General features: G+C 44.5%; 1 protein-coding gene across 1 annotated transcript in view; it reads right to left on the reverse strand.

The window, feature by feature from the left end:
* The window catches only part of LOC146190879 (cell adhesion molecule Dscam2-like), an 82,049-nt gene that overhangs the window by 31,841 nt on the left and 25,571 nt on the right, over positions 1-24,637 (reverse strand). The window contains exons 3-6 of the mRNA XM_084600247.1: positions 18,837-19,010; positions 7,160-7,297; positions 5,582-5,699; positions 4,123-4,301 (exon numbers count right to left, since the gene is read on the reverse strand). Coding sequence (XP_084456373.1) covers positions 4,123-4,301; positions 5,582-5,699; positions 7,160-7,297; positions 18,837-19,010 — 609 coding nt within the window. The remainder of the gene's footprint in view (positions 1-4,122; positions 4,302-5,581; positions 5,700-7,159; positions 7,298-18,836; positions 19,011-24,637) is intronic.

Here is a 24,637-nt window from a genome sequence, read left to right on the forward strand (position 1 = left end):
AATAATTAAAAAAAAAAAAGACTCGAATCAAATTTGAAACTCCCGTGCGTGGCACTGAGAGCAGTGCCTTCCGTGACGTCAGATGATGACGACACAGGCGTGCAGCCGCGCAGCACGCACCTGCTGCCGTTCTGCCGAGGTGTGCATGGAGGAAGAACGACCTTCGATCGCTTTCATGTGCGGCATCACGTGAAACATAATATATCATGTCGGTGAGCCGCTCTCAATATCATCGGACAGGAAGATCTAGGACGATAGTCATCCAAATTCAATTTAAAAAGAAAAACAATCAATATTTGGCATGCATGGCATATGAGGGTAGGACGAGCGAGCGATATTGAATGCGGCTACATTACTGCCTATGAAGCATCAAATCTCTAGAATTTCGAAGGCATAAATGCAGTCACAAACCCGATGCAAAGTGGCCGGCATATATGAGGGCGACCGATCGTTACTACACATTCTTATTTTTTGTTTCTTAATACCGACTCCGATATCCGCCTTGCTGCGATGAGATTATTGCTACACAGCAATACCCCTGCCACATTGAAAATTTTATGTCATTTCCACCGAATGGCATTTTTCAATTTAATATCATTTTTTCTACGCGCTGCTAAAGGACTAAAACTGATGCCTCTTGCAAATAATGGCATGGATAAAAATTGAGCGCACACAAAATTTATAGGCGTTCGATATGTTACGGAAATGATTGCGCTCTGAACGAAAGCAATTTTCAAATTCCCGTTGACGCCTTACATGCCATACGTAACCAACCTGCTGATCACGACTATCCATTACGAATCTCAGCGGCAGTGTCGTCGATTGTTTACGGAAGGGTACGGAAGGTGCACCGAGCCCGGATGCAAAATTATAAAGCGAACTGGCTGACCATGCAGTTTCAAGTACGTGTACTTCGCACACTAAAACAAGTTTCAAGAGCAGCAACATGAACTAATAGGAAATAAATTGTTAAAATAAAAACACTCTGCCTCCCTTTTTTTCTAAACGAATTCTGAGGCTTTTGTGTTTGGGCAAGCGATGGAGACAATCTTATATGCAGCCATGATTGAAAAACGCACGTAAGATAGTCTTTGTCCGTGCTTCGTTTTCTGAATTTATACAGTTAAATGCACTAAACATAGCTGCGCTAATTAAAAGCTCCTGCACCAAGAGCAGCCGATCTTGGTGCTGCATCCCAGGATGCACTGCTGTGGATCCGGCTTGTGTGCCGCTGGAATTAACCGATCCTTTAAGAAAAACAGGAAATAATTAACGCATGCTCCATTTTCACAAAGCATTATACGCGGTTGTGAGCAGCTTTCAATTACCAATCTGTTCTTTGATCGGGCGCCTGAGTTATCGTATTCGCGGCATTGTTCGATACGTTCTCGGCTCCTGCCCACAGTTTCCCAATTCCCTAGCCGTGTAGAGGAAGGAAGAGAGAGGAAACACGAAAAGCAAAACTTTCGCAACTCGGAATTCGCACGCCAAGTTCTCCGCTGCCCTTTGTGGTGGCGCTAGCAGGTGAGAATTCGACACGGCGTGAAGCGGTTCCTGCGCATTGTGTAGAACACAATAGGTTGACATAGGAAGCGGTGCGCACCCATGAAGTGGCCGCTTTGCTTTTAGTGTTTTTCATCTTCGGCGGGAGTAGAGGAAATGAGGGAACGACTGCGTCGTGCGCGCGAAGTTCAATAGGAGAGTCCGAGATAATGCGACTGCGGTGCTGGCGTGTGCAAATGCGGCGCAGAGGACACAAAACTTCTAACTCGTAAGAGGAAGCGGGCGATTTAGAGTAGGGTTGCTATATTTTCATTTTACCATATGCTGAGCTAATACTTCATGGCGCGTATTCGGGAACGGCCACACTTTATGTACGACTCAGCATTAGTGTTAGAGTGGCGGCGAAGTGAATCCTCTGCTCCGCAAAGGGACGTTGCAGGTCCAGAAATATATCTTTATCTTGGTCATGTTTTCCTCTAGAACGGTGTTGGGCTGAAGATGCGCACCAAATAGAATAATGAAGACTTATGTCATCTTGTGCTTGACCTAATGACGAGCAACCACCGTGTAAATCATTTAAGAATATCTGGTTTAGAATCTGGTTTAAATTGGTTCTATGGAGTGATAGTACACCATAAATAATTACCGGCCGATATTCAAAAGGCCGCCTTTGAAAATGTAAATGAAAAGAGGCGGAAGGAATTCTCTCTAATAAGTGCACAATTTTAGTTTAGCACAGTCAAAAATGGGAAACATTATTTCCCAACTTTCGCAGTCAGCCTCCCTCGCTTTTATTGACGAGGCGGGCCGACCTTCGAGCTGCTATAACGAAGAGATCCTCCTCCTGCTCACTCGGCTTGACGTCGCATTATCTTTCGCTTCCGCGGTAGAGCTGAGGGAGGCGGTTGATTCCCTGGACGCCGCACATCCCCGAGCGGCCAACATCAAAGGGTGGGCATAGCGGCAGAGGAGGATCTGGGCCTTGCTTGATTTCCTTAAGGGTCACGTTCACTACCTTGTTGCTTCTGCTTCTCACATACAACACGGGCGGCGCCAGATACCGAAGCAAAGTTACCTGGTCAGTCGGCATGCCATTACCGAAGGAAAGAGGTAATAGGTGTGCGCACTTCGCGATTTTCGCATATATTTCCTTTCTTGCTTAGTTTCAGTTTTCCAAAGTAGTCTCACCAATACTGGCAAAGTGTTCACCATTGAGTTGCGCCAACAACTATCCTTTAAGTGCAGCTCACTTCGTTGCTTGCAACCTAACTTGAGTTACGTACCTAGGCTACTGAACGTTCAGTATAGCCGGATTTAATCGGAATGGAGGTCTACACTTGTACTGTCAGAAAAGAAAAAGAAAGTTGAAACTGATGTGATGTGTCCTAAATTCTGCTTGCTGCATGTATGTACATTCCAGTAGATATTATCGTTGAGTCTGAATATAATAGTATTGTATGGAGTATGCTACGTTATATGCAATATATCTTATGCGTCTTTCTCATATCTTCGCAGCTGCTGGCGTTAACCAGTTTTTATACTGCTTCCATGCAGTTTTGACTTCAGGTCTACTCACTGCTTTCTACACTTCTTGACGGCCACTTTATTACCAACCCTGCAAATATTTTTATACTGGTAAACAGAGTTAACTACAGGCTTTACGTGTTGGTTTGATTTATATTTTCTGAAATAGGTTTGCATAGAGTTTCCTGTTCAAAGTCCGCTTCACAAATGTCGCCCGAACTTGACATTTGAAGCGTTATTTGTCCCAATGCTTTCACCCGTTGGAATAGGTGTTGGAGTACCGCGTATCACTAGCATCCTATTTACAAATCCTAGCAAGGAACAGGGTACACATTTCAATTATTAAAATATTACTACTAAATAAACGCTTCTCATATTGAAGTATTTATCAAGTAGCAAGTGTGACACGACAAGCTGCGACAAAAAAAAAAGAATAAAGAAAAGGCTTCTCTGTACCAATCTGTTCGTTAAAAAGAAACCGCTGCCGAAAATATTTCATTGTTATTTAGTTCATCTAGTTTTTCCTTGCGCAAATCTGCACAATGTGGTGAACTGTGCGGACGATTTTCTAGCTTAAGTTGAGGTTTCGTGAGCTTAACACGTGTATTCAGGTATAACGACGGGAATGCAAAGCAACTGCAGCATCAGTTATTTTCCTGGCTGTCTTCCAGAAACCTCCGCCTCACGCCACACAGATGTCCGGTTAGTATTCGAACAGTAGCGAGCAGGAAAAGTAACAGCTCACATTAAAGACCATGTCACGAATAAAGCATGAAATATTGATGACGTTGCGTATCTATGCATTCTAATTTCCACCTATTGGTAAGAATTCAAAGAAAATCGAATTTGCTTATGGTCCGTGTTGACTTACCCATTTTGTGTCAGCACGTTTCGGAATCTCTCGAGCAAGAGGACACTTTGATACTCATTCTTGGCGACCATATGAGTGTCATGGTTATACTGCAAGAGCGCCACTACGCTACCTCTCCTCCGTTGCAGTAGTCTGTTAATTGATGACAAGGATGCTCTATGTAAAGTATCGCCTCGGTAGTGACGGCGATAATTAGGTAAAGGAAGGTGCAGGCGTGCACTCACTGATGACCGAAAGCATGAGCGTGGCCCTGTCCTCTCCCAGGCTGTTGGATGCCACGCACACGTACTGCCCTTCGTCCTCGGACTGGACGCCTCCGCTCCAGTGCAGCACTCCGTCCAGTGCCGTAGGCGCCGGCGACGGCGGGAGTGGAACGAGCCGTTGCCCTTGCCTTCGGTACCACCTGTGGAAACCAGGCTGCAATGAGTGCTGTCACCGCAAGACATTTAAGTGTACTTTTTTCGGATACCAGTGCGCCGCAGGTTCAGACAGATTCAAAATCGGGGATAAAAAAAAAACAACCTGAAACACGTGAACGGCGGCCAAGGCACATTTTTGTCGCCTGGCAGTTTCGGACCGTATACTTGTGGGTCTGAAAGTTGACTTGAGTTCTCTCATCTTTGTCAGAGAAATTAGGCGATAATTAGCTCAAATGGCGTTTCTAGTCTTAATTCATCGGACCCTCGTTTCAGCGCCCTTTGTCATATATATTATCGTATGAGTCGGAAAGTACTTGGCAGTTATTGCTTTATATTTGGTCTCTCAAACTTGCCCGAACTGGCACATTGGAAACCTCTTGAGTACACCAGTTGCGCTAAGTAACTAACAGAATCGCCGTACGTCAAGATGCATAAGATCGCCTGCTCCTATCCAGTTCTGGGTGCTTATTTATCTCGTTCTTCTTTTTCTTTTGTTTTTATGCTTTTGCAGCATTCAAAAATGAACTCCCAAAAATCAAAGGCTCACCAAGATCAAGCAAGTTATTTGGGTTGATTTGTCTCGGGCGTTTCTTCTTGAGGCTGTTAAGTTTTCTCAGACCCTCGGTACGCTGCACTACCCGTTACACTACCCATCTATGAGCCATTTCTACCGAGCGCATATAAATGACATCTTCGTGACAATTCCTAGCTGCAGTAGGTTTTAATGATGAATGTTCTGCCGTGAAATACAATGCGATGCCAAGAAATACAGAACTTGAGCACCGTGCCAGGAAGTGTGGCGATCCGTGCTCCCCGGATTCTTTTCTTTTCTTTTTTTTTTTTTTTTGCTATCAGAGGAGAGGAACAGCTAGAGCTTTTTCTAAATCTCTGTTAAATGTAATGCCGCCGGCAGTAGCTGTTGCCGAAATCTGCCAGAGCAGCTAACTAGGATTTTTCTCTAAGATTAATTACGCAGTCTCGTGGATAGAATCCGAAGCTGGAAAAATAGAACCGATACTAATGAAAAGAGATTAAGCGAGGTTGAATAGGCCGCCAAGCTCCGTGAAAGAACTTTAGCCCTTCAGATGGAGTCAGCTAAGGAGCTTTAGCTAACAGACTTTCTCCTTGAGGCTCAAGTCCACTCACCACCTATAATCCTCGTTTCCTTGACTGTAGCTTTCTGAAAATAAACAAGCTACAAACGGAAATGAGTTACGACGGTGTTCCAGATGGGGGTATTAGGCAACATTTACATGAGGCTCACTTGTATTTAGGTGGTGGCCAGCCCTGCGCCAAGCAGACCAGGTCCGTAGGACGCCCCTGGTTGACGGTAACGTGGCCTGAGTGGAATGCGATCGATGGAGCTTGACTTCCGCCTGGTTCTGTGTGTATGGCAGCAATACGAGAAAGCCATCACTTTACGAGAAAGATATGCGTGCGGCCTTTCTTGCAAAGCTTTATTTAGTTAGATTACCAGACAATCCTAAGCTATCTCAAAGGCTAATCTGAAGTAAACAGTTGTTTGTTTGTTTTATCACCGTGAATATTATCGGTGGCTAAAGTAATCAGACATGGAGCTTGCTTTTTTCCATATGGTGAGGTGTTGAGATATTTGTTCCAAACTTATCATCCTTGTGCCTCGTTTATCCTCTCTGACGAGAGATCGCAGGGACGTTCCCGCAACGATGGCATGGGATTCGATCTTAATATTTATGCTGGTCGCTTCCTTTCAAGAAATGACCTTGCGATATTTAAACACGTCATTGTAGTTTGGTCCGCACTGCAATTGGAAGTTGGTAGATTTTCGTAGGGAGAATTTAACACAGCTCAGCAGCTTCTCCTTATTAGGCCCTGTTGGCTCTCACCATGTCGTTATTCTCTGCCATGTTTTTAGAACATTTCTTTTCATATTTTAATGCCTTAGGCTATGCATCTAGCTTGCACCGCTATTTCGAGCCATTGTTGTTTATTTCAAAGCAAATTTTTATATTAAGGAAAACCTAAATTCGGTAATATTTTAATGCATTAAACCCTTAGAGATGGTCTTTCTGAGTAATCGAGTCAAACTTAAAAGCTCTGAGTGGGGCTTCTAATTTACAAATAATTTGTATAGTGTTGTCCTAGATTACTGGAGATGTTTTGAAAAAATTTAACCGGAGGCTCATTTGCACTGAAACCGCGCACAAACCTTGCGCGCTGTAGTCTCTTTTCTCGTGTAGTGCGTCTTACAGCTGTCCTTACCTTGTTTGGTTCAGCATGATGAGAAACCAGAACCGTCTGTGACGAGAGTGAAGGAGCGAAAGACGCAAACGCCAATTTTCCGCCGAAGGAAAGCGGTGGCACCAACAAGTATAATCACAAAAACGTGCCATATTGCCTGGGTGCTTTGTAACCGCGGCGCTTAAGTCTAGTGACACCAGATGGCGCCACAGATGCCCTTTACTGGAAACTGCGTTTGTGTCTTTTGCTCCTCACTATCGTCGCAGTCGGATCCGGCTTTTTTATCATGCGCGGCAAAATAAAGTAAGCACTATGGTTAAACTTACCTCGCAAAGAAAGGGCCAACAACGCGCAAGCTTTGTTCGTGGTTTCAGCGCAAATAAGCTTGTGGTTGAGGCGGCAGAATTTTTCAAAACGCGTCCGATAAAGTTGCAGAGCACTATAAAGTACTGCTGGTGACCGGTGACAACCGATCGAGGCGACACCTCTTCTCTCAACCCCTTCTCCTTGTCATGAACTAGGTCTTTCTGGTTGTTACCATTCATTGGACGCTTTCAGGTGACGTGAGAATAACGATGCGCGGTAGTGTTCCCTCGCGACATGCCCTGCATCGGTGGCTCACCTGTGGCGTGGTAGTGCGCGTAGTTTGCACTCGTCCGGTTGCGTCGAGTGAGCACGTCCTCTGTGTGGCAGCGGAACCGCGCCGCCTGCGTCAGCGCCCGCACGTACAGGTCACCCGATGAAGTCATCAGGTACCGCTCTGCGAAGAGATCCAGGAGAGACTTAAAAGACTTCTTCTCAAGTTTTGAGAACACAGCGAATTATAAGCTGTTTTAAAAGAGCATGGCGATTACACTCTGAAAACATTCGTATTAACGCTAGTCGCCATGGTAACAGTATCCGTGGCATAGTAAAGCTTTAAATAGCAACGCTATACGCATAATAATGCTATGCGTAACAATGCTGTGGCTCATTAATAACTCCAGTGGAGTGAGAAGGCGAAGCACGTAAAGGTGATTTGTGTTATCCCGCGGCGGAGCCAGAAGAATAGAATTCTAGACTGGAGGCCAACCGTAATCGAAAGCTTATTGAACGCGCTATTCAATTTGAATGTCATGCCATTTTCGCTCGACCTCGTGTTAACCGTGCTTCAAACTATAACTGTTTTCTGAACTTTAAGAAATTTTTTTCTGTTCTAAGAGGTACAGTCTTTGTCAAAAGTGTAGAGCCCGCGGGATCTGCTTCTGAGCCGTGTAGAGGCGCTGATTTAGCATTAATAGGAGTCCTTCCCATTGGAAAGTGTAGCACAAAAAATCTTCTAAAATAAGAGATTTAGAACATCGGAAATGCATTACAAGCAGCACGATGTGGTTCAGAAGCTAACCCCCTGGGCTGTACACTTTTGACAAAGACTGTGCATTCGTGGTGTCTCTGCGAGTGTGTAGTGCAGCAAAGAGGTCATTATGTAACGTGAAAGAGTTAAATAATTAGACGAATAAATTACAAAAGTGAACAAGTACACTTCAGTGCTTGTGCCTTTAAGAGGCTAGGTTATGCTATATAACCAAAGGCGGGCAACATATAAAGTTTCTCAAGCTCTCAAATTTTCCTAATCGGCAATGCGGTCCAAAATATCTAATGTCAAAAGTACGCATGTCAAAGCTCGTTGCTTCGAATTTTCAACATGGAATTACTAATAAAATGTCAACATCATCTGTGATATCATCCGGTATAATCTCTGTTTCTCAGCTCGTTATCTTACTGATAGGCTGCTTATATGTTTCACTATAATTGCTGCCAGAATGAACGAGGGCTCAGGTTGACATGAGGACAAAAGCCTCCCTTAAACCTTATAACAAGTTGCGTTGTTACCATTACAAACGAAAGACAGTCATTTTCATGCTGAAGAGATTGTAGAACATGTTTTTGCCACCAAGCAAACAGTCTAGTACTCCTTCACCACACGCGGGTGTAAGGGGTGATCGCCACCAGTAGCGGCACATGTATCAGTTGACGAATGTTTTTCATTTTGAAAGGCTAGCGCTACAGCCAGCTGCAGCTCTCAACAGGCGCTAGTGAAACTTCAGTTTCTTAGCCATACTCCGGGATACTTACTCAAGTCAAGCTTATCCCTTGATAAACGGCGCCTTCATAATATACAACACGACAGCGTGCTCGCCTATCAATGTGGCGGCTTTCTTCAATCGCTTCGCTTATAGCACGGCCACATCACGGGTATCTTCCCAAACGACTGTTTGAGCAAGAGCACTCAGATACTTTTATCTTCCCTAAACTCAGTAGTCGTTCCACTTATGGATTTCAGTCTTTCGGATTATTAAAGCCTTCTTCCCCTTTGGTGCAGTTGAAACGCCCGAATTATCTGTCGATATGTCTGTGCGCGTGAGATAGGCTAATTGGTATGCAGTTTTCTCTTATGAAAGTCCCAAAGCTGCAGCTAAGGCCGCGTGTCCATCGACCGCTACAGCGTATGCAACGTTGCTGATTTGTGCAGGCCAAAGTAATACGCGCACCGCTCGTATTTTGTCGGCGCTCGAGTCGGCAAACAATCGATAGAATCTCTGAATACAAAAATGGCAGTGGTGCGTTCTTAACACGACACATTTGCACATCAATAAATGCATTAGCTTCAAAATTCACGCTAAATTAGTTAACGTATTATTAAACTACTCGACTGGAAACGTAATTTACTGTGTTATAACAAAAAAGCAATCAAATTCTTCTAATTGCTTTGGACCAAATGGAAGTCTACCACACCTTCTATATTCGAGTGCAAAACTTGTAATTAAACTAGCTGGTCCGAAAGTGCAGTTTAAAAAAATTGGCAGCCTAAAATACTCATGAGGCCGAATTCGTAAACCTTTTTTCAGAAACAGTGCGGAAATATCGGATGTACTTAGTTTTCTTCAAATCAGTAATAAAATTTTAAATGCAACAGTCTTATTACCAGCTTAATATTAATGGCTATTTATGTGATGTATCGAGGTATTAATGAGAGAATATTGAGTGCATGTGTACGAAATCAATATTGGCTCTGTTTCTGGTATCGATGTCGGAAGTAGAAGCTTTGAGGTCATCGAGTATCGGTGTCAAATGGACAGGATAGGCTTAACTAATTAAAAAAGATATTCAGCAGCGCCTAGCATTCTAGAGCGCATCATTTACTTGGTCTTCAAATTACACTGCTGTTTGTACAGGTCTCGACCAGAGTAAAAAAAAAAAAAAGAAACTAAATTTCGATATCTGAGTGAAATCGCTTCTCGCAAACTAAATATCAAAAGTCACGCAAAGCTCTCGGAACAGCGCTCTCGGTTTGTGTTTTGTAAAAAAGCGGGGTATTGATCACCACATACACGGTGAAATGTCGCAGCATCTAAATAACACAAGCAGTAAAGAACTCGGCAGCCGCTTCATCTCGCTGTTCAAAGAATTTTGACAGGCGCAATTGAAATGTTAGATAGCGACGCACTAGCAGTGCGTCTTCGTACTTTTTCGCTCCCCATATCACGTTCTATTCACTCGGCGAGGATGTGCAATGAGGCATCTCAAAGCGCAGTAACGGGAGAAGAGGAAAGTTGCCTTTGCATCTGTGTGTGATGCTGCTTAGCCCTCAGCTGGAGTGTATGAGAGTCGCTCCCTTTGCACGCGGGCCGCAACACAAACAGCGAAGAAAACAGGAAGGCATCTGTAAATAGCAATACATATATATATATGGACAGTTTTGCGTCGAGGCTCATCATATTTTCTATGAACACTACACTGTACTCCACATCGACTTTAATAAATATAAGCGAATACAACATCCTGTAAGCTCTTTTTCAGGTTGTTCCCTAGTCTTCTCTTTGTTTTAAGCAGCCAAGAATATACATCTCATTTGGAGTTTGAAACACTGGTCGGTACGAAGTGACTCATTCTGAGAGCATCTCCCACTCTACCTCGATGACAGAAAGCAACTTTTTACCTTTCAAAGCGCCCTCACGTTCTACCGATCCTAAATGTTTCCTTTTTGCCTCTACATCGGTGGTTTCATATCGTTCGCTTTCCGATCACGAGGTCTTCAATTGTGAACGACGTCGACGACGCACGCGTTCTTGACAAAAACGAAACTATAAACTCCAAGTTTTTCTTTCAGGTCTATCATCTTCCGCTCCATCTACCTTTCTTCGTTCTCTTAGCTTTCATTTTATTCTTTTGCCGTCGTTCAAGATTTCGTCAAGTGTGTGTTTATGCATGTCCTCAATCTTGCTTTTAAAACATTGAAGCTCTGATCAGGTTGAGTTGACCGTCAACTAAACCATTGTTATAGAACTTAGTAAGTGTTTTGAATCTAGAGAATAAATTTTGTTGGTCACATTGTACGGTCGGCGACACAATAACTTCGGTCATATCCAGCCGAGAGCTTGCGACTCGGAATACCTCTGGGCACAGTATGTTTTTGTTAGTGTGCCGTTTCATTCAAAGAACTTGCATTCAGACAGCTCACGACGGTGCCGGTGATACATCAAATGCGAGCGCTCGCTTTCTCGAACTATCAGGAGCAAACTATAGAATTTTTTATTTCGTTTATTGCCTTCTTACTCCGCTTCGCTTTAGACTTTTTCTTTCATCTGGCTGGCGCGGCACCTTCGCGCCTTCCTTCTACATAGACCTACATCATTGACGAAAAAAGTTTGATGTGGAAACCACACTACCTCGGAAGACATCCTCAAATCAGAAAAGGCTTGAGGCCTCTGTTCGGTTTCTGCATGCGCATTACTGCCATAGGTACAACTTATAGGCTGCTTGTGAGGGGCTGAAACGAACGATATTCTGAACCCATCCTCTCATTTCAATGAAAACGAAATGTTTCCAACGATTCCCGCAATCCCCGCTAGCGGAGACGGCGAGCGTGCAGCGTCTACCACGTCAGCAAAGCTTCCAAAATAACTGGCTGTGTTTGCTAAACCGCATCCTCCGATTCCATAGAGTTTCTTACTCTTACCTACATGTAGCTACCAGACGGCCAGTTCAGCCACCATGGGCGCTCAAAGCATCATGGGCCGGAGAGCTACCGAGTGCAGAACTACAACTTTTGGCCAAAACTAATGCAATGATAAACGTTGTTCTACCGTAAATAATGTCCTAAGATTGAATATTGTGACTATAAATTACAAAAAGGGAGAGAAACAGAATGCCAGTGTGAGATTTATCCAATATAAGCGATGGCTCTTTCTCCTATTGGCTTAGTTTTGAGCAGCACAAATACCAATATTTCGCACTTAATAGGCAAACTTTCAAATAAAAAAAAACGTTATGAAAATATTTATGGTTGTGCAATCACTTAAAGAAGTTTTTACTGGCATTTCGGGAAACAGAAACCATTTATTCGCGACGTCTGCTTTTGCGCCTTCGCTACTATGGCTTTCGCGGTCTATGTACGCACATTCAGATGATGATGATGATAACAAAAAGAAACATCGCAGTAACGCCACTCCACGTACCCGAGAAAAACCGACTGTCCCGCAACAAGTAACACACCGGCCCATGATTCTTAGCGCGCCCATGGTGGCTGAAGTGCAGCGCCCTCAGCTTTCCCTCTAGTTAGTGTAAGGAACTCTATGCCCGATTCGCATCCTTGCGGCTACAAAGAAAAGCTATGAAGTCGATATTCACGAATGACTGAGTAGGTATTGTGAATTTTCGGTATAGCAACGTAAATTGCTTGGGCGCCTCATGCATGCTTTTTCTTATTTTTTTTTTTTTAAAGCTATAACGCTCAAGGGCTCGTGCGCCGAAAATCCACCGTCGACGTCGGCATCAGCGTCACCGTTCTGAGCGAAATGCTTGCAAGTAGCAGCTGACATAGCTAGTGCTGATTTTAAGACAGCTTGTGCGAAATAACGATGACACATGATGTCATGAAGTTTCGAGGAGCTGTCAGCTCGGGTTTCTCATTTGAGGTAGGCCATGAAGGCTCGTTTATACGCTAGGTTAAAGCAGGGCTTTATATATCGGGAGGGTAGCCTACGCAATCATGTCATCCCCTAACTTAAAGGCAGAAACATAAGTGTTCCCTGTAGTCTTAGATTTTATTTTAAAATACTAATATCGCCAAGTGGTGATCTTATAAGGGTGCTGCAAAACGCGTTTAAAACAATGACATGCACAGAAAAATGTACTAAATATCGGCTACACAAAATAAATCACAATGAATGCACAAGGCAAAGCTGTACCTCACAGCAAATAAATATTTGCAAATATTTTCAGCAATAAATGTTTAGTTATCACACACACGGTTGCAGAAAAGGGGGGGGGGGGGAATTAGAAGAACTAACGTTTTTCCAGCTTTTCTTCTCAGCCACACCCTTTCCTGGCACCAGCAGCACTAATGATATTGTGTCAGCCTCATCTTATATCACGTAGTTATATAGTTAACAGCTATTTCGTAATGACTTATTACAACTTTCATCTATGAATACTTTTAATACTGCTACGCATAATGAGATGCCGACTGACAGCTGAAGCAAAACTACCATTCGAGCGCAGAAGGCAGTCGAGGCTGAGACCTCGGCCATTATCTGCGCCCAAAGCTAGGCACGCAAACTTTCTACATTCTCCAGACAAAAAAGAAATAAAGGAACCTGAGAGGGAAAAGGGAGATATCGAGGACAAAGAGCTGCGGAGGCGGCAAGGCTTTTGTAGAGAACGCAGCCCGGATCTGACAGGGCGTCTCAAGTGGTCTACGAGCCGACCTTGCCCGGTTTCACCGTCCTTTTTGCTGTTCACTGCTTTGAACGCGTTTAACGGGCTTGTCTTATTGTTTCAAGCAGAAACGACACAGCCACAGAATGCACATCTTCGTTTGGCAAGGACCACGCGCCTTTCCAAGGTGACTCATTGCTCATTCATGGCTGGCTCAAGATACATGTTCGACCAGCTCTTTTGAAGCAGATGTTACATAATTGCCAACGCAATCAGCCAAAACGATATGCGATAATTTCGGAGCCTTCAATTTGTAGACAGAAATTTTCTCATTACATACAGCTAAGTCAACGATGCCTCAACATCTAAAGTTTGCTACAAGGAACGCATGAAATGCATGGTCTCCTCTAGGGCCCCGCACTGCCTTTCCTGGCACTGAGTGCTCCGTCTTTGGTCCATGTGGATGATTCCAGACACACGGATGGCACCACGCCAGACCCAACTTATATCACATTGTCAGGTTATTACAACTATCGCCGTGAAAAGCTCAATCCTATTGTGTAACAGATCATACTAAGTGTTTTGCCGACAGTGGTACCATATGCTACGACTAAAGAAAAAGCGAAATTTTCGGACATTATGAAGTTGTAATTGTACTTCATGAATGGGACTATGCTGTTGTCTTTTTACAACAGGGTAATTGTTTCAGGTGACATGATATAGTCAAGTGACTGAGAAACAAAAAGTCTCACTCTCCTTGGTGTTTGATTCGGCAAGAGGGTTTTTATTTGCCATTTGTTACTGTGGCTTGTTTAAAGCTCAACTACCAGAGCTTCTTTGCATAAACAAGGAGCAAACAGTAATAACCAAAGAAAACGCGTGGACGTCCTGAAATTAACAGTGTTCATCAGTCAAATTCAAAAAGGGGTAATCATCACAATGCAACCATTTTCGGTATCTGTGTGGACGTGATTAGCAGTGCTGTAGGAAAAAGACAAGTTCTCTTTTCAAATGTCGGTGTTAATATTGGGACTACGAGTTCCGGAATGCTAATATATTGTTTGAATAAAGTAAAATACTATTTAACAAAACTTGAAGACGGCGAGATGGTGCATTGCAACTTGACTAAAGATAAAGGGCAGAGGAAGACATACTCAAGAGAAGGAGACAGGACACGCGCGTGTTCTGTGTCTTCTTCTCTTGAGTGTGTCGTCCTGTGCGCTTTATCTTTAGTCAAGTTAAAATACTATTAAACGGCTCATATGCTTCCTTGAAGTGGGTTTTACACAGGCAGTAAGAGGACGAGAATACTGAAGAGTAGATGCACACACAGTGCACATATACAATTGTAGTTACCGCACTAATTTACATATGTTGAAAACTGTTTGCGGCCAAGATCGTTCACATGCACCTGCGTTGCCATTCAGAGCCTAAGCTGTCTGGCATCGTCGGCGAACCCATTCTGGAATAAAGGCGAACTATGTGCATCCGAACAAGGATCCTCCCATTGCCAAACACCTTTACGGCAGAGCTGCTATCGCCGGGAGCACTGCCTAAATTCGCGTCTGTCGAATCTAGAAAGGGAGCCGAGGATAAAGTGGCTTGTCTAGAGACTCATCAGGAAAATCGTTTAACTCCATCCTAGGGTCTAAATACGTCGCCGCCAAATATGACATAATTATTCGACCTACAAACGAAATTTAGCTGCGAACTAACACGCAAAATTATCGCGTCCCTGCCTGCGGTAAATGGAAACAATATTTGGTTCCATTTTAGCTCAGGTGTTCACTTCTATTTGTAATTTGGGAATGCTTTCCGTCGAAAACTGTGGGTTCCGAGAAACAAAGGTTAGCGCCTGATTATGAACAACGTTGAAGATTGACATTTGGTTTATCTCACGAAATTATTATGGAGTGCTCACATCATCTCTGGTTCTACTTCATGTACGCGGTCGTCCACTTCTACCTTGAACACCGCTCTGCGTGGCCAGCGCTCCGCGGAGCACCTCTCGCGGGTGCCTGGGGAACGAGCGCGCAAGCGCAGTGACAGCTGTAGGTGGGGCCTCCGCTGCGTCGTCTGCTTAAGCGGCGGCTCCGCCAAGGCGCGCCTTGGCGGAGCCGCCGCTTAAGCAGACGACGCAGCGAAGGCCCCACCTACAGCTGTCACTGCGCTTGCGCGCTCGTTCCCCAGGCACCCGCGAGAGGTGCTCCGCGGAGCGCTGGCCACGCAGAGCGGTGTGCAAGGTAGAAGTGGACGACCGTGTACAGTGTCAGGGCAAATCGAGTTATGTTTCGTGTAAGCTAGAAGAGTGTAGTTATTGAATTCTCGCTCGGGTGACAAGGACGTCAACACCTTGGATTGGCTCTTGCGAGCTGACAGAGCATAAACCCAGGAAGATCGCAATGGTCAACAGTGGGTCATTTTTGCAAACTCGGCAATTGATTCACTCCCGCGAGCATATACTTCCGCGACGCTGCATACGGAAAAGAAAGAATACTCAGCGGGATGTAGCGGTACCGACCCACTATGTCACCACCGAGATCTTGACAAGGCCAGTGCACCCCAGTGTCCTACGTCACGACTGCGGATGGGCGATGAAGGGCCAGCAAATGAAGCTGCAAGCGCGGATCTGAGTCTAGTCACGTAGCTTCCCGTCGCCGCTTTGCTCACACCCGAGCGTGTCGTTGTGGGCTGTTTATCTTCTGTCCGCTGTCGTGATGTTTCAATGCTAGGAAAGAAGATGATGCACCGACCTCGTTAAATTCTTGGAGGTGGCTCCCGCTCTCTTCACGCTCCTGCGCCGCTGAATCGTTTTTCTTAAATATACGGAATGTGCACTGATGGTTTTCTGAGAAATTCATTAAAGGCCTCTACAGCGCGAGTGCTTCCCTTTGCATCGACTGTGAGCATCAGGCGGAACATTATTGTTTTGGGAATCTGTAGATGTTCTTAGACGCTGCCACCTGATTGCACTTGCAAACACCTACAAAACTGTAGCGGCCTGTGCAGTCGCAAAAATTTCAAAACATGGGCTAACACGTCTGGAGCACCCGTTTGCGAATCACAATCAGTGTGAGCGTTTACGCGTAATGCGATCGTATGCTCCACGTGAATTAGATTCTATGCGCGTCCGATTGAGCATTTCAGTAAAATGAGTAACGAGAAAGAATTTGTTGCCTATTGGCTAAGCTTTTCAGATCCTATTTTTATTGTAAGAGTATACACGAATAATTCCCGTTCTATTCTGCAATAATGCTGTACTTTGTGCCTAGTGGCAGAAGTTTCGATCATAGGACAGCGCCGACAGCGAAGTTAAAAAAAGAAAACCCGATCAGCGTTAAATTAAAAGTATTTCTTTATTGTGAGCTTCAATACCAATTCCATGCGTTTGTCGGGTTATGGAATGTTTTCATTTTTTATTCTAGCGGAAGATTACGACGTAGTTTCTAAAGCAGCCATTTTTAACTACTCTCAGCATGCATCTTAGCCTCGTTCAAGTTCCTCTCTTGTAAAATGAATTCAGTGGATTCAGCACCTTTGCATGAATATCCCTTCCTCGAAGACAAGAGCCAGAGATGATTGGGAAACGCACGACTTGTTGGGAGATTTTAAGAAGTACACAATATATATTTAATGAAAATATAGGATAAAAGCCGCGACGTCTAATTATAGCCGCTTGGTGATATTCAAGTACAATTCGATTCGATCAACCTTTTTTTCTTTGTAAGAAGCCGCATTTAAAATGTACCCCTAATGCTCATTTTGGTCACCGTAATGTTCTTCGTTCAACGTAATAAAGAATATAAGACCGCCTCTTGCTGAGACATGTCTTAGTTAATGTCTGAAATGTGTTTAGCTTTGCGCTTTTGCCCCTCACCTTTATTGTTTGAGAAAAGAAAAAGTGAAAGTCTACCCTTTCGCATTATGGGTAAGGCGTATTCAGAACTGAAATTCAGGAAAAGCATTAATTAAAAATTTGGTACCGTTTTTTTCTGATCTATGGAAATTAAGAAAGGGGTCCTAGAGTAACGAACCTCTTTAGTGGGCATTTGCACCAACAGAAGACCAGGTAGATGGTTCAGTAGAGAGGAGCTCTGTCAGAATTCTGCACTATAGTAAACAAACGGGAGGCAGTGAGCAAAAGATGTTCGAATTAAGCTTCATTCAGTGCACAGAGAGGATTGATTTAACTGCTGTTCCATGTCACTTTATGTTGACTGCAATATGCACAGAGTAAGTTTACCACTGAAATGAAAGAGCAGTGAAAAATAGTTGAGGGGTGCCTCAGTTTGCAAGCCGAGTCAAAGCTTCGACAAGGAGACTTGTCTTTGTCTGGACGAAGGCAGGCCTTCTGGTTGAAACTTTGGCTCGGCTTCCGAACTGAGGCTCTCCCTCAATCCTTGTTCAATGCTCTTTCATACTCTATAGTCATTTTCTTTTTCTCGCTCTGCTTTTGTGACTGAAAGGAAGACAAAGTGCCATACGATGCTTGACGTGCTTCGCGGCTGCTTTTATTCTTTTTGTGTACAATAGTTTTCGATTACGGCTCCCTTCAGCTAGTAAGTTAATGCCCAATGCGCTATGCAGAGAACGAAACTTCCGCGAAAATAAAAATTCATCCAATACAAACTGACCTGTCAATGACAATGAAATAACAGCTGAGAGGCGGAAATTAGCACAAGCAATGCACCTGGAAGCTTAAATAATTAAACTAGGCCTAGCGCCTCTGGAAGAAGACACTAGCTGACAAAGCACTTAAGGATTTTACTAATAAGGAAAGTGCTACCGTTCAAGAGACAAGTAAAATCAGCGAGAGGAAGACAACACGCGGATAACTTTCGTGAGGCATTTTCAGTGATTGTGGTTCCGCTAATATAGCGCATGTATTTTTCTGGTGGAAAAGGTCGCATACATAAGGACTGTTTCCTTACGCTTTCTGCAACGTACGCTCGGTCAAACAATTTTCGTGTTGACGGTGAACAGAGACGGCCGGCAGATATGGGCTGGTATTTTAAAGAGCAGCTCATTGGCGCCCGTTCTTGCGTTTCGAGTCGTCATCGCCATCGGCGTCGCCGTTGTCCCTCGTAACCAGCTCTGCAAACCGGGGCAGCGCGCGCTCCTGCCGCCACCGTTTCGTAATATCCACGGCTTTCTGCTTTGGTACGTTGCGTCAAACCATTAACGCTTATATAAAATCGATTTTTCTTTCCAGTTTGAGAGCATATAAATGCTGAACGGGGTTTTAATATAATTATTTCTTGTTTTGATGCTATGGGAAGTCCCGTCTTGACTCTAATAGACATTTCAAACTATGCAAAGAACCAGTAAAAAGGCAGCGGAAAGGCGCTACGGCCGTACAGTTATTAAACAACGGACTACGTCTAACGTACGGTTTGGCAGAAACTAAAATGTTCTTTGTACCGTCGGAATTTAAGGAGCACGTTGCGTAAACAAGTACCAGGCACCTCTTAACTTATATAACGTGCAATATACTCCACTCACCGAAGCGAGCAAATAGGACCGCACTGTATAATTGCTGGACTGCCATCGACACCCTTCGTTGAAATAGGAAACTGCGTAGGCTGAAAAGCCGAGCTCACCCGTCGGCGACCGGGGCGTGATGAGTACCGAGCCGTGATGCTCTTCTTCCCAGGCAGTGACGACCACATGGTGGCTCACGTGGCTGGGCACGGGGCAGCGCACTAGCAGCGCACCACCTCTCGGCACCGAACCCGGAGCAGACCACATGCGCAGTTCCCAGTCCTGAGACACCACTGCGCAAAGAAAGCGCCAAAGGAATCGTAAAGGAATTTCAAGATAAACAGCTGAGTGGGGACCACCCACAAGCTGTCGGCTTAGCCTTGTTCGTTGTGGACTGATACGAAAATATTCGGACTACCCAGTGCGGATGTTTTTTTTTTTTTTTTTTTTTTTTTAAGACTGTTTGTTTACACACTACACAGACACTTTAATATGTGGCGATCGAAGGCGCTCAATTAAAAACACAAACGCAGGAGCATATAGAAATTTATGTCTTATTGACGTTAAAAATAAGGAACACTTCGATTGCAGATGAAAAAACAAAAAACAAAAGCATAGTTTAGTGAAGCATGGCTTACCGTACTTGTCCTGAGAAAATAACAATTTGCAACTAAAAAAGACCCTGGTATTTTCTTTCATTCATATAATTTTGCATCCTCAGTGCATTTAAATACAAATTAAGAAAGACTATGTTTGACTGAATTAAATTCATGCTGTTGTCTTTGGCTACAGTATTACACATCGTCGCTGACACACAACTCGTATTTGAAATTAGGTACTCAAGACTTGGTTAAGTTACCATAAGGCTGTTGTTTGTGACACGGCCGCCCTCTCCCGGCGACATTGGCGATGTGGCGCGCGCGGTAAGACGATTAGAGAGCATTTGAGAGCGGCTGGAGAGACAGACACAGCCTCTCACGAACGGCAATGGCAAGGCTGTCTCTCAGAGCCCCCATTGAGACGTTTTAGATTTGGTTATGGAAAGCGCCCTGCATTGCTTAATGCTGTTCTTGGTTAAGCTGTGTCGAAAGACGTATACAAGCCTGACTTTTCAAAGGCCTATATTTATGGGCAGTGGAACGAAAAATGATAGGTGTAACGTTAAGAGATAGGTAGCGTTGGTCAGAGGAGTAACTCGAGTCACTGACATTCTAGTGGAAATCAAGAATAAATGGGCATAGGCAGGGCATGTAGTGCGAAGGGAGGATAACCGATGGTCGCTGGAGGTAACAAATTAGATTCCAAGTGAGGGTAACTGTAGTAGAGGCGGCAGCAATTTTGGTGGGCGGATGAGATCAAGAATTTCGCAGTGGTCAAGTGGATGCAGGTAGCATAGGACAGGGTTCATTGGGGAAATATAAGAGAGGCATTCGCCCTGGAGTGGGTATAGTCCGGCTCATGAAAATGACCTCTATTGTCAGCTTGCGCAGCTCAGTATTTAACGCTCAGGTATCATGGTAGCTCAAAGTGCGAGTGATCTGTTGCTTTCGTATGCGTGCTTTTTCATTTCTTCATCGTTTTTTTTTATTAAGTCTAGTTCATCTGCTTCTCCGTGTGTGGTCCATATTATATTACGGCTCTCTACCGTGAGTCTCCTGCCAGATCACAAGTACACAGAATAAACGAGATGAAGAATGAAATACATCACACTTACTATAACTCTCAACTTCAATCTCAGTTAGAGAGTCCGCAATATTTAGTAATCCTCGGAATGATCGGAAAAAGCGGAAAAGCATCACCGGAGTCTTTAAGCGAGAACAAGCATCATCGTCCACGTCTTTTCTAACAACAGTATAAAGAACCAGAATTCTGTTCGCAACCGCAACGTGACACAGGCCGCGCATGTTGAAACTTTTCCGAGAAAAGATTGGGTACTCAGGAATCAAGAAGAAAAATATTGCGGGGCGGGGGGAGGGAGGGCAGGGGAGCACAGTAACAGCGCTGACCCTCTCATTGGGAGAATGCCATAAATTGCCGGTAGCTCTGGGAGATCGCGCTCACCCGTCGATCAAAACTGTCAAGCGTTCATTGTAATGATTAATGGCATATGTAGATGTGTCTGGCATGACACGCCTCTGCGGTAAAGAGAGCAAGAGAAGACAATTTGCCTTCCGGCGAGGGCTGACATATCGCTGCCTCTCTGCCGTCTAGCTCTGTTCCTCGGTTCTCCCCAAGGCGTAATACATACGAACCGCTTGTTTTGTGCTAACAGACAGCATATAAACAGTTACCAGTATTCTGTCTTTAAGCATTAGCTTCATGTTCGGATCCGGCTAGGTCGTTACTCAGAGGTATACTAGGTCATGCGGCCTTAACATCAATACAATACAAAATTGTTGCAGATCCCATTTCGGCAGATAGGGCAAGGAAGCCTTAAGCGGCTCAGAATATGCGTACTATGAATCATGTCACTGTGACATGAGCTGTCACTCTCTAAAGAAGAGACCCTTGCCAGCGCCACTAGTGTGTCAGGGTAGAAACGAACCAATTTTAGCCGGGGTGAAGGCTGAGACAGGCATGAACAGCAGCAACCATAGGTTTCCTAATGATCAAGGCAATGGAGCCTTCTAACGCAGCAACATGGAGAAACTGCAAACTGCATCGCAGCATTCAGGAGAAGGTAAAATAAAAACATTGGACAGATTTGAAGGTGCATTATCTTGTAAAATAAAGGCCAAAATCTGATCTCTAATTACTACTGGCAGACTTCTGTCATATGGGCTGGAAAATTCAAATTGCTTTGCAGCTCGACGCTTAATTACTCCCTTCTCAAACCGCAGAAAATGGTTATGGGAGATATGGAGAAATGATCGCGGCCTTGCTTCTATATTGCCATTATCGGGGTTTTTCCTACTCTACTGCTACTGAGAACGCTTGGATTATTGCTTCCAATATTGATGTAAGCCCTAAGATACTGCTCGCCTCTTGCTGCTGTTTCTACAGAAAAATGAAACGTCTTCTGTTAACCGCACCCATCTATCTACACTATTCACGTCTTGATCGGTGCTCATGCGACCGCATCATGACTGCAAGATATCGGCATCTTTGTGTGTGTGTGGGGGTGTGTGTGTGTGTGTGTGCGTGCGTGCGTGTGTGCGTGTGTGCGTGTGTGTGTGTGCATGTGTGTGCGTGTGTGTGTGTGTGTGTGTTTGTGTGTGTATGTGTGTGTGTGTGCGTGTGTGTGTGTGTGCGTGTGCGTGTGCGTGTGTGTGTGCGTGTGCGTGTGCGTGTGTGTGTGTGCGTGTGTGTGTGTGTGTGTGTGTGTGTGTGTGTGTGTGTGTGTGTGTGTGTGTGTGTGTGTGTGTGTGTGTGTGTGTGTGTGTGTGTGTGTGTGTGTGTGTGTGTGTGTGTGTGTGTGTGTGTGTGTGTGTGTGTGTGTGTGTGTGTGTGTGTGTGTGTGTGTGTGTGTGTGTGTGTGTGTGTGTGCGTGCGTGCGTGCGTGCGTGCGTGTATAGGCAAAACTTTTCTTCGTTGGTCTCTATTTTTTGACAATTCACAGCGTATCATGTAGAATATACAATAATTCGCGTAGCGTATCCTACAGGAACTGGTGCCCACTATAGTGCTCCTTGCCGTTGGACCGAACACAGAGCCGCTCACCCCTTTCTGAAAAATTCTTCGTTTCCATACAAATGATCACTTTCCCGAGAAGGAGCAGAGACGAGCCGCAAGGCAGCTGGTAACGTTGCCAACCGCCGTCTTCTTGAGACTAGCAGGCGCGGTGATTGAGGGCCTTGCTGGAAGATAGAGTTTAGTTATTCCTCCATTAGCGACTTGCGTGAGAAGCTTTCTAAAGTTGCTTTGGTTATGCTTATATATGAGTGTGCCGGCAGGTTGCTTTATCCTTTTGTTCATGACAATAGATTCTGCCATTATAATGTAAAATATCTGTATGACTACGTAGCTGCTTTATCCGGCTCGCGATTGTTGCAGGCCCTTTTGAATGCGTTCGATCAGAAGTTTTTCCAGCCTACAATAGAGTGAAGCCGAGTACCGTGGCGACTGTTTTTATCGAGCATTGCCGAACGCGCATATTGCTGTCGAATACGCGGATCTGTTATTTCACTCAACACAATAACAGGAATCGACAAGTAGGATCGTCCATTATCAAGCGGTGATCAACAGTTGCTTTGCTTATTCCTTCATCGGCGCTAATTAGCCGAATGAACCGCCGGGGTGGCGCACTGGTTACGGCGCTCGACTACTGTTCCCATGGACGCGGGATCGAATCCCGGCCTCGGCGGCCGCTTTTTTCTGAGGCGAACAGCAAGGCGCCCGTGTGCTGTGCGATGTCAGTGCACGTTAAAGAACCCCAGGGGGTCGAAATTTCCTGAGTCCTTCACTGCGGCGTCTCTCATAGCCTGAGTCGCTTTGGGACGTTAAACCCCACAAACCAAACCAATTCATTTCAAAGCCAAGCAGTTCATTCTTGTGTTGTTCGCGGCGTTGTCATAAAATAAAAAAAAAAACTGAAGTTTTCCTCAACATTCGGTGAAAGAAATTGAGTAGTGCATTTTACAGTTTTTTCTTCCGCGCGAGTGAAGCCCATAATTATTATAATGGAGTTTAAATGCCTAGGAAACCATTTATGGTCTCGTTCAGTTGAGATTCATATTTTTCACGTGTTGCGTACCCGTGACTTGCCGGACTGTCTCCTCGCATCCCGCTATCCTCTTCGGTGCACCGTATCGGAGGTGTGCAGACTGAATTCTATAACAAAGACAACGTGTAATACTTTCCGAAGAAGTGCAGCCTGTGAGTAACTGCAGTGTGAGAGAATCAACAGGGGGCCGGTGGTTTGTTTTAATTGGTTAACCAGCATTTCCTTTGTCATAGCAATAGATGGGCTGTCCACATGTAGACATGCGAGTAAGCCGCATTGTTAAAATTAACATTCATCGGAGTGTATAGGACACACTGTCAAGACGAACGTGTACGCGTTTCTCGCGTTGAAGGACTGCTTTGTGCCAATGCCGAAATGTAACATCAGATGTCCAGCGTGTCAAGTACAGAGCTATATTATGTCGTTCTTGTGCGAGGCGTCTACATGAAAGTGATTCTTACATTGAACTTGCGTGTAGTTTTTCACTTAGCATATTCTGCAAGTCAGGCTCCTGAGGTTTCATATTCGGTGCAAGATAACAGACCTTTTCCGGCTCATAAAAAGATTCCCTGGGTTGGAAATGGGACTACTCTGGCCTTTTTCAGCTAGTAATGAAAGATCAATCGAGCCCGGCAGGGCCTTCTTAAATGGCCGCATCCTTGCAGCACTCGAATAATGTTCAGTTGGTGATGATTAATAACGAATGATATTGAACAGAAATGTATTCGCCTTCAGCTTGAATTTCTGAGCTAAGAAGACCTAGTGGACTTTTGTTATATATATTGAAATTGTCCTTAAACCTGGGTTTTAGACAGGCAGTGCGGTCAACCTTATTCGACCAGGTTAAGCATGGCATATTTGATAACATCTCTGGCGTTCGCATCCTAACGCCGGGGTTTTATCCACGACTTCAATCGTAATATTTCTGTGCTGTATTCTCAATGTGGTTTACGTTTACACTTCCTACTTATCTAAGCGCTCTACGTGTTCTAGCAAGTGCATTCACAGAATGTACCCAGACTATTGTCGCCATCGGAGGCAGAGTTGAATATTATTGCTTAGGCAATACAAAAAGCAAACGCATTAGGTCAGCCGAAGTAACTAAACCCGAATGACCACTGTTTAGCACAGGAACCTCATCGAGCTACCCAGCTCGATGCAGCAATGTTTTGGAACTGACTGCATGTGCAAATCCAAAATGTTAGCCCGTCATTTTAGGCGGCCTTACACTTTTAACAACAAGAAAACTGCGTTATA

This window comes from Amblyomma maculatum, chromosome 4 (assembly GCF_055883805.1).
Source record: "Amblyomma maculatum isolate TAMU_Amacu chromosome 4, ASM5588380v1, whole genome shotgun sequence".
NCBI classification, from domain to species: domain Eukaryota; kingdom Metazoa; phylum Arthropoda; class Arachnida; order Ixodida; family Ixodidae; genus Amblyomma; species Amblyomma maculatum.